The following is a 9,962-nucleotide window of genomic DNA, read 5'->3' as shown; positions in this document are numbered from 1 at the left end:
ATGGATGGAGGGATGGATGGACAGACAGACAGACAGACAGACAGTACATAGAAAGAAAGAAAGAAAGAAAGACAGTAGATGGATGGACGGACGGATGGGCGGACGGACGGCAGACAGACAGACAGACAGACAGACAGTAGATAGACAGAGACAGATGGACAGACGGATAGTAGAAAGAAAGAAAAAGACAGACAGAAGATGGATGTAGGGATGGATGGATGGACAGACAGACAGATAGACAGACAGACATTACATAGAAAGAAAGAAAGAAAGAAAGAAAGAAAGAAAGAAAGAAAGACAGACAGTAGATGGATGGACGGACGGACGGCAGACAGACAGACAGACAGACAGACATTACATAGAAAGAAAGAAAGACAGTAGATGGATGGACGGACGGACGGACGACAGACAGACAGACAGACAGATAGATATATAGATGAACAGACAGACAGACAGACAGGCAGACAGACAGATAGATAGATAGATAGATAGATGAACAGACAGACAGACAGATAGATAGATAGATAGATAGATAGATAGATAGATAGATAGATAGATAGATAGATAGATAGATAGATAGATAGATAAAAAAGTAATGTAAACTGTGCAAGCTTTAGTTGTCACTATGTACAACGGGTTCCCTCTGGTGGACAGTCCCGTGCATGTCCTCTTATGCAACACGAAGCAGACGTGCAAGCGCAGGTTGTTGTTTGTTACCGCGACACACGCCTTGTGAGCAGTATTAGTTCAAACGATCAAGTTTTGACCCAGCATACGTGTTTTTAGGTTTGTGTGGGTTCGCATTAATCGATTTGAATTTGTAACTGAAGCAGAAGCAGAGAGTAGACCAGATTTTTACCGTCCGTTTTTTGGCAGTCAGGACTTGTACATCTCTGTAGGCCGCAGTGTCTGAGGTAGGACGGAAAAGGCGAATTGCTACTTAGTGCTTGCAAATTCATAAGATTAGACTAATCGCTATTTAGGTTTTGTGTGTCACGAGGTTATTGTAATAATTAAATATGTTTAATCTGTGTGTGTTTTTTTTTAATGAGATTCAAGGTAGGTAATTAAAAAGGCTTGTTTGCAAAGACGCAGCGACTTTAACTAGTTAGCTTCTTAGCTAACAAAGTAAGCTTAAAAAGTCTCAACTGCAAATACAAAATATATTGGACGGGTTATTGTAAAATTATATATAAGGTCGCAATATGTGCTTTTGGGGGAAATAGTTATTAAAAAGATGTTAAATTACGAGAACGTTTGAGATTGTGTGTGACATTACGAGTTAGCCGGGAAGCTCAAGTTAAACGAACGATTTCATGACCCCGTCCAGTCATGAATACAGTCCCGAGTTTAGAGTTATGTTTTGGCATGTAGTTCAGATAAATATAATTGTTATAATCACGGACATGTTCTCAATGCTGAAATTTGCCGTTTGAATCAAAGCGGTCTTATCTTGTTTTTCTCGCCTGCAGATCAACATCATGGCTGATGATTTGGACATTGAAGCGATGCTGGAGGCTCCTTATAAAAAGGTGGGTGTTTATGCAAGTAAATAAACCCGCTCAGGAATCTGTATAGCTTTTATTTGAAACTGCTAACCAGTGTTGTTTTCTCTAAGTCTTTATTGTCAGATCAATAACTTGAATGTTTCTGTCATAGTGGTTTCAATGAATAAATTGCCCATCTATCTCTTTTTGTAGACTTGCCTATATCTCACCTCTACTCCCATGAAATCCAGTGTGAACTGTCAAAAAAATGAAGGTAGTAATTGCCCAATATATTGATGTACTGTGGTACCCTTGGTTGAAATACATAGGCAGAATGACTTAGGTACCGCCAAAATAAATACAGTGGATGCAGTAGAACTCTGTGGAGACTGTATTCATGTTATTATATGCATGGTTTTATTAGCTCCATATTTGGCATTAGAAGTTTTCTTCCTAAATGGGCAGTATTGGTACTAGATTGCATGTCTTTTACTGTAGAAATGTATTGTAGGCTACAACTAAAAAAACTATGTTGGCCTAAAATGTCATAATTCTTTGTGCAGAAATCCTGGAGTTGACATACCCAAGCAAATCCACAGAGTTTCCTTATACTCTTTACACCACTTAACCTAGATGAACAGGTTAACTGAGATTAACTTTTTTACTTGTATCCCAAACAAATCTTTTGTCATCTTTTGGGGGGAAAATAGTATTTATGTTAAAGACAATTTATGCATGCTGCTGACTTAAAGATATATATATATATATATATACATGGGTATTTCTGCGGTCTTACATGTAGGAAATGGACTCAGCAGACAGTGACATAACGTTCACCGTAACATAAATTATCTTGTAAACATTATAGCCTCTTTTAAACAATTGCTACTCATTAGGTACATTTAAAGAACAGCTCAACTTTAGATGGTCTGTGGGAGTCGCTATTACTAAGCCGTGTGAATCCCTGTTTGCTTCAGGGCGAGATGTGAGACTGAGGTGGCATCGAGCTCTTTCAATCCACGAAGGCAAATGGGGTGAAGATCACTGGAATGGCATCCACCACTGGAGCTCGTTTAGTGGCTGGCTGCTTGTGTTTCCACTTTGGGTCTTAGGCTCAGATAGCCTTGGTACTGAATCTGTTGGGCTGCTTATTGAATGAACTCAACAAATGCTATTTTACATACCCAGCATAGCACTAGCACTTGACCTTTTGGCCGTATGACACAAGTAATACAAGCACTAGTAAGGAAGAACGACGATGGCAGCCATGTGGTTGGTTTCTTTCTAAAGGTCCCCCTTGTATTTGTCGTCCTCACACACAACCCCTGTAATGAGCTCCTATTTAATGATCATATCATATTCTCTTTTGTTCCCATCCCTTCTTTATCCTTACGACTTGAAATGTTTCGCCGTCCTCCTCATGCTGTCTTCTATCGACCCTGCTTAGGATGACAAGTCGTTGAGTACCAATGGCCATGAAGAACGAAGCAAGAAGTATGTTTTTCACTATTCAAGTTACATTTTTATTTAAATTGTTAAAAGTACATTCCATGTCTGAAATGTTTTTCTTGCATGGAACTTTCTTAATATTATACCGTCCTTAATGTCAACTCAGTTCTGAAGTAAATTAACTCTTGAATTGGAAGGAAAAAGAAGAGCAGGAGTCGCAGCAAGAGCCGGGAGCGGAAAAGAAGCAGGAGCCGCGACCGCAAGAAGAGTCATGACCGCAGAAGGAGCCGCAGCAGAGACCGGAAACGTAGCCGCAGCAGGGACAGAAGGCGCAGCCGTTCCAGGAGCAAGGAGCGTGGTGGACGCTACAAAGCTCCTTTGTACGTTTGCTACATTTTGGTTGGGTTTTTAATCGTCTTGTCAGTGTCTATGCAGTTCAAAGATAGTGTTCTTTGCATGTGTCTTTTACTATAGTGAGCATGTTAACCTGAAGTAAAAGTTTCCCACAGTGCTCTTGATGAGTGTAAAAATGTCTCCTAGAGAATATTACCAAGTATGGAGAGCGGTTTAGTTGCTGTCTAAATTCATATGTCTGTTGTGTATGATCAGAGAAGAGAGGTAGATTCCTTCAAAACAAGGCATTTGTTATAATGTATTACAACATTTACCCTTGTGTTCCCCATTGAAACTTGCAGTATATATTTAGCATTAGCAGTAGAGCGTTAGTCGTAGTTACTGAGATTAAAAACCTTGAAAACCTTGTTTTTAAATCACAGTTCTGGCCTGAAATTTAACGGTGGTCCCAGGGGGAAGACTGGCCCACCACCTGCCATCAAACTAAGGTTTCTATGATACTATTTTTGTTGTGTGTGGGTAGTTGCTTGTTCTGTGTAAGAGTCAGAAGTGGAAATTCTTTGCAGAAGCACTCACAGAAATTTTCTCTCACAGCCGTAGAAGGTCTAGAAGCCGCAGTCCTTTCAAGAAAGACAAAAGCCCTATAAGGTAAATTTGTTTCAGCCTTGAAGACTACGTCTCTCCACTACTTAAGCTTTGCTGATTATAGTTATTTATTTTGTATTTTTTTGTCTTTTGCCAACAGACAGCCTATTGATAATCTCACCCCCGAGGAAAGGGATGCACGCACAGTGTTCTGCATGCAGCTGGCAGCCAGAATCCGACCACGAGACCTGGAGGAATTCTTTTCTGCCGTTGGAAAAGTCTGTGTTTACATATCTTTGTCTTTTCTAGAATGTTAGTTAATTTAGTCGTGGGCTGCTTGATTTGTTCTAATAGCTGACAAATCTGTTGACACTCATTTTGTTTTGGAAAATAGTTTCTATTTTGTTGCCCACCCAGCAAAGGATTTGTGACACTGCAGATAACATGGATGCCTCTTAATTTCTGATGTTCTGCTTGAAAGGTAAGAGATGTGCGAATCATCTCTGACAGAAACTCCAGAAGATCCAAAGGAATCGCTTACATTGAGTTTGTGGATGCCACCTCTGTACCCTTGGCAATCGGCCTGTCTGGACAAAGACTTCTTGGCATACCGATTATTGTCCAGGCTTCACAGGTATTACACATGGGCACTCAAAGTGGAAAATATTTATTTTTCTTAACCAGTGGAAAAGATGTGAAGCAACTTCTGAATGCTTTTTGTGTTTTGATCACCAGGCTGAAAAGAACAGAGCAGCTGCACTGGCCAACAACTTGCAAAAGGGCAGTTCTGGACCCATGAGACTGTATGTTGGCTCATTACATTTTAACATCACAGAGGACATGCTTAGAGGGATATTTGAACCATTTGGAAGGGTAAATGGTGCCATTTATTATTTTTGCATACACTACTAAATTTAGCTGATTGTAAATCAGCAATGGGTCTCTCTTATATATGTTTGTGGTCTTTCCTTTTATAGATTGATAGTATTCAACTGATGATGGATAGTGAAACGGCAAGATCTAAAGGATATGGCTTTATCACAGTAAGTTGTGTGGACAACATGATCCAGGCCTTAAATTATTTTATTAAATTGCCAAAATTATAATCCTGATTTTGATGCTTTGCCACAGACATGACAAGGTACTGAGATTTCTGAAATAAAAGGAGAAGGTTAGCGGTGCATTTGCTTGAGCTTATTAACTTTCGTCTTTCTCTGCAGTTTGCTGATGCTGAATGCGCTAAGAAGGCTCTGGAACAGCTTAATGGCTTTGAATTGGCTGGAAGACCAATGAAAGTGGGACATGTGACAGAGCGAACAGATGCCTCCACTGCCAGCTCCTTCCTGGACAATGATGAGCTGGAAAGGACCGGCATTGATCTGGGAACTACTGGAAGGCTTCAACTCATGGCCAGACTAGCTGAAGGTAAGGATTTACTTGCCACATCAACAAATATTGTTTTCCTACTGTTATAACGTAACCTTTTAAAGCCATAGGTTTGAATAATGTTGCCAGTGGTATCTTTTAGAGTGATTTAAAAACTTTTTTTTTTTAAGGTACTGGTTTACAGATTCCACCTGCTGCACAGCAGGCCATTCAGATGAGTGGCTCCATGGTAGCCATGGCTGCAGCTACTGGTGAGTTCCACGACTTTTAGTTTGTTAAATGATTCTTGCATGATGTGTCCTTAGTTGTATTGATTTAGTCCATGTGTTCTGCAATTAACTCCATCTTCTCTCCTTTTTTTTTTTTTTTTTTTTTAAGCTGCTATGAACCCTGGATTGAGTTTTAATATTAATGTGCCCACAAACCAAGCTTTGAATCTACCATCTCAACCAATTGCAACACACTGCTTCCAGCTCTCCAACATGTTCAATCCAAATTCGTAAGTAACAGGAGAAAATTGCATGCACAGTTATATAGAGGAAACTGTGTTTAATCTGTCTTTATGCCCGAATGAATTTTAATCACATGTGTTTATACTGGCAGAGAAAATGATACTGGCTGGGAAATTGAAATTCAGGATGATGTCATTGAAGAGTGTAACAAACATGGTGGAGTCATACACATATATGTGGATAAGAAATCTGCTGAAGTATGTGTCCGTCTTAATCGTATTTTCATTTATAACCACACTGAATTTGGTGTTTATGCACTCATATTTAATCCTATACCTTTTGTTTTCTTCCCTGTCAGGGTAATGTCTATGTGAAGTGTCCCACCATTCCTGCTGCCATGGCTGCAGTCAGTGCATTACATGGACGCTGGTTTGGAGGTAAGAAAATATGCACTTTTTGTAAGAGTTTTGCACAAGGCCTGTCTTTGTGCTAAATTGAGTGTAGTGAAAGTCTGCTTGTTCATTCTCTTGTGATTCTACTACTACAAGATGTATTATCATGGTTCCAACCGTCATGAAAAACCTGGAATAAATACATTATATAACCTGGAAAATATATACATAATTCATAGTGAATGTACATTTTCATGTTATTCTCTGCACTAAAATATTTAATTGGCAATGGCAAGATATTTCTCTCGTGCAGAGTAAAACCTGCTTGCAAGCAATAGTAATGTCAGATTTGTGAGCAAATTGTTCTTTTTGAATCAGATCTTCAATGAATCGGCCGAACCATTTTTCAAATTAATCTTAATGATTTATTTGCAAATTGGTGCAAAATAGTCAAAATTGATTTTTTTTCCAGTGAGTTGAACCGTTTCACAAATCAATATGAATGATTAATTAGTGTTTTGTTTTAAAAAAAATTTAATTTACATTTTACATTTTTTTATCTAATACTGATAACAAATGACTGGCAAAGTCATGGAAATACATTGGTCAAAAAAGTGGGAACCCTGTATTATGTAATGATAATGAATGATTGTTTTATAATAATTAATTTACATTTCAATATCTTTACAGGTAAAATGATCACAGCGGCTTATGTCCCTCTTCCCACATATCACAACCTTTTCCCAGAGTCAGTGCAAGCCACACAGCTTCTTATGCCCAGCCGCCGGTGATCCCTTTCCCCTGAACACTTTTTCAGCCTTTCTCTTTTTAACTTTTGGACAACAATACCAGTTCTGCAAGCTGTGGCACAATTGTTTTGTTTCCTTTTAAGTTGGTTACAAAATCAATAAGGTAAAACAAAAAACAAAAAAAACACTTGCATAGTGTCCTTACAGGTCTTTTCAGACATTGAGAGAAGATCTGTGGTTAAAAAAAGGTTATGTACAGCCTACTTATTGAATTTTACCTCTTGATCTTTTATTGTTTGTCAAAAATAAAATAAAAATTGGCCCAGGAAGTGTTCAGTTAGCCTCACACAAAATATAAAGTCATGAATGAATTAAAACCCTTTAATTTTGATCAAACACCAACATGTTGGATTTTTTGGCTCTATGAGCTGTGGGAACTAAATGGCTGACTGATATATTTTGTGTTCATTTAGAGACCATAAGGTTTAGCAGCATTTTGTTTTTTCTAATCAAGATTTGATTTTTGTAATAAAGCCAAAATACTGAAAATGGTTTGTTTTCTGTTTCATTTGTACAGCTCAACTTGTTAAAACAGACTGCAACAGCAAAAGAGAATTTCTGTCCTTTTGTTTGTATTGCTCATGTCTTCTGTCTCTGTTGGCTGAAATAAAAAAAAGTAATGTCCCTTTGTCTGTTTTGGCAATGCAAGCACAGAGTCTTAAGTAGCTTGAGGAAACTGCTCAAGTAAATCTACTACAGGAGGAACCTTTTGCACAAGCTAGATTAGGCAGTGTCATTTTCATTATGATTACAAAGTAGATAATATTCAAATAATCATTTGTTCTGTAATCAAGCGCAGTACATTTCTTGAGTTTTCCGTGATTACAATAGTGGTCAGATTAGCTTCAACTACCTGAACTATTAAAGTGGATGACTATGATTGTTATATCATCTCTGTACAGTCTTGCCAAATCTTGGGGTAGGCTGAGCATTTTGGCTAAGCGTTTGGGTTCAATGGAGCCACAGCCATCGCTACCCAGAGCGTGGCGGATCAAATGAGTAGCACTGTTGTCATCCTCCAGAGTGGAGAGAGCTCTGCTCTTTCTCTCTTGCAGTAGTTTATGCATCTGTCCCACTGTAAAACATAGTCCAGAAACTGGCTTCTTCCACTGGAGGTCAGACAGGTGCTCCCCTAAGACCTGCACAACAGTTTGTCTATGCATTAGTTCCCAGAGACCATCTGTTGCTAGGATCAAGAATTTGTCTTGAGGTCGCAATTTATGATATGTAATTTCTGGTTCTGCTGTGAGGTAAGGTGGTGTGTGATAGTTTGGTGGCAGAGTTTTTGCATATTCATTACCAATCAGCAACTCTGGACGTGCCTCATAGACGCGATTCAAGAGCTCACTGCTCCACTTGAACTTGATGTCCCCAAAGGCCCTGAATGGAATTAGTAATCCCAGTAGCCTGTCATGCTTAACCACTGTCTTTCGTTCAGAAGCGGGATGTTCCACGAGAACACGTTGCATCTCGTCTGGGTTGTGGGCATTGTGATCACTGGTAATAGTGAGAGCTGACCATCTTCCATCATCCCCTTGGACACCAAGCACTGCTCTGCTGTCTCCCAGATTGGCCACGTGAAGATCTTCTCTGTCCACATGAGCCACACATGCTGTGCAACCAGATAAGGCCACCCTGAGAGGTGTGAAATGGGCAAAAGGAACCCCAAAGTCCACTTGGGCCTCTAAGGAAATGTCATAATCGAGTCTCTTGAAAGCATTTATTAAAGCTGTTTGTATATCACTGTCCTCATCTTCTTGGAGATCTATCCGCTCCTGCCAGTATGTCCTCAGACTATTGAAGTATAGTTTGCCAGAGTCTGTGCTAACATAATCATTTGGATGCTTGTGCCATTGTAGCACTGGAATCACAGGTCGTTCACTCTCCACAGCCTCCTCTATGTCAATTAAAGTCTTTAATGGAAGTAGAGACACGGCAATGTAGTAGAAGAGTCGTTCACCAACTGCTTGTGCACAAGCAGACCCTGCATGTCCATCAAACACTCCAAAGAGCATGCCCCGGCTCTGCAGGCATGTTGCAGCACTTCGGCGGTCTTCACTTGGAGAGTTTGATGCTAAGATATTACTGTCAATCCCTTTAACTGACCCATTATACCGTCCGTCGTAACCATTGACTTTTAAACTATATTCATTAGCTTTTAAGACATGGTTTATTTGTGGGAGAGACATCTGTGTTGCTTTAGAATTGTATTTTCTTCTGTTGTTTAGTATAATTGATAGATTAGTATTGCAGGCTGGTGTGCAGAATGTAAATACAGAGAAATGCCATTGCCTTGTGTTAAACACAGTGGTTCTATTCAGAGTTAAATATCCCTGCATTACTGCTCTCCATCTATGCCCTGTCCACTGTTGTTTAAGGTGGTATGCTAAAGTAGGAAACATTGATGCCCAGAAGTTATGGCTGGAATGTGCACCTGTAAACAACATGTTTTGTATTAATATTGCATGTGATGTATAAAAAAGAAAAAAAAAAAAAAAAAGTTTAATAATCTCATTAATTAAATCAAGTTACTGTATTAAAGAACTATGCCAGGATTTTTACAAGTTAAGTTTAATCTTCAGCATTTGTGGCATAATGTTGATTACCACAATAATTAATTTCGACTTCTCCCTCCTTTTATATACATATATATATATATATAAAATGTGTGTTACAGTGAGGCACTTACAATGGGACTGTAAAAATCAAAATACTTATTGTTTCAAAAGTATAGCCCCAAGATGTAAACAAAATGTGTGTAAACATGATTTTAGTGTGATAAAATTGCTTACTAACCTAAAGTTACAATCCAAAATATTGTAAAGTTAAATCCAATTTTACAACTTCGCTGCCATGACAATGTAACCGTAAACCCTATAACCCCACAAGATGACGATTTAAACAACTGTATAGCTCAAATAATACATCTGTTTTAACAGAATGAATGTAAGTGCTTTTATAAGATTATAAGCTTCACAATTCTGCCTTTAAACCCTCCAAATATTGGACCTATTTACTTCCATTGTAAGTGCCTGCACTGTAACCTCG

The 9,962-nt window shown here is 38.8% G+C and overlaps 2 protein-coding genes across 6 annotated transcripts; one reads left to right on the top strand and one right to left on the bottom strand.

Annotated features, from left to right (window-relative positions):
- Positions 1-660: 660 nt before the first annotated feature.
- On the top strand, positions 661-7,451 carry LOC127427987 (RNA-binding protein 39-like). 5 transcript variants are annotated; one of them, XM_051676011.1, is made up of 17 exons: positions 668-914; positions 1,473-1,532; positions 1,701-1,761; positions 2,935-2,981; positions 3,134-3,316; positions 3,713-3,778; positions 3,885-3,938; positions 4,036-4,153; positions 4,357-4,509; positions 4,611-4,748; positions 4,853-4,918; positions 5,096-5,300; positions 5,432-5,512; positions 5,640-5,760; positions 5,865-5,970; positions 6,072-6,150; positions 6,796-7,449. In XM_051676011.1, exons 3-17 carry the CDS (start codon positions 1,756-1,758, stop codon positions 6,894-6,896), a joined length of 1,524 nt encoding a protein of 507 aa, XP_051531971.1. In that variant the 5' UTR covers positions 668-914; positions 1,473-1,532; positions 1,701-1,755; the 3' UTR covers positions 6,897-7,449. The 5 variants fall into 5 exon arrangements, with proteins under 5 accessions (XP_051531968.1, XP_051531969.1, XP_051531971.1 ...); XM_051676012.1 differs by having other exon boundaries at positions 693-786; XM_051676008.1 differs by lacking the exon at positions 1,701-1,761 and having other exon boundaries at positions 661-914; positions 6,796-7,450.
- LOC127427988 (pyruvate dehydrogenase [acetyl-transferring]-phosphatase 1, mitochondrial-like) lies at positions 7,024-9,273 on the bottom strand. Its single transcript, XM_051676013.1, has one exon. It carries the CDS (start codon positions 9,251-9,253, stop codon positions 7,760-7,762), a length of 1,494 nt encoding a protein of 497 aa, XP_051531973.1. The 5' UTR covers positions 9,254-9,273; the 3' UTR covers positions 7,024-7,759.
- Between the last annotated feature and the right edge of the window lie 689 nt (positions 9,274-9,962).

Source organism: Myxocyprinus asiaticus, chromosome 37, assembly GCF_019703515.2.
Source record: "Myxocyprinus asiaticus isolate MX2 ecotype Aquarium Trade chromosome 37, UBuf_Myxa_2, whole genome shotgun sequence".
Classification (NCBI taxonomy): Eukaryota; Metazoa; Chordata; class Actinopteri; order Cypriniformes; family Catostomidae; genus Myxocyprinus; species Myxocyprinus asiaticus.
This window is presented reverse-complemented; position numbering and strand designations above follow the sequence as displayed.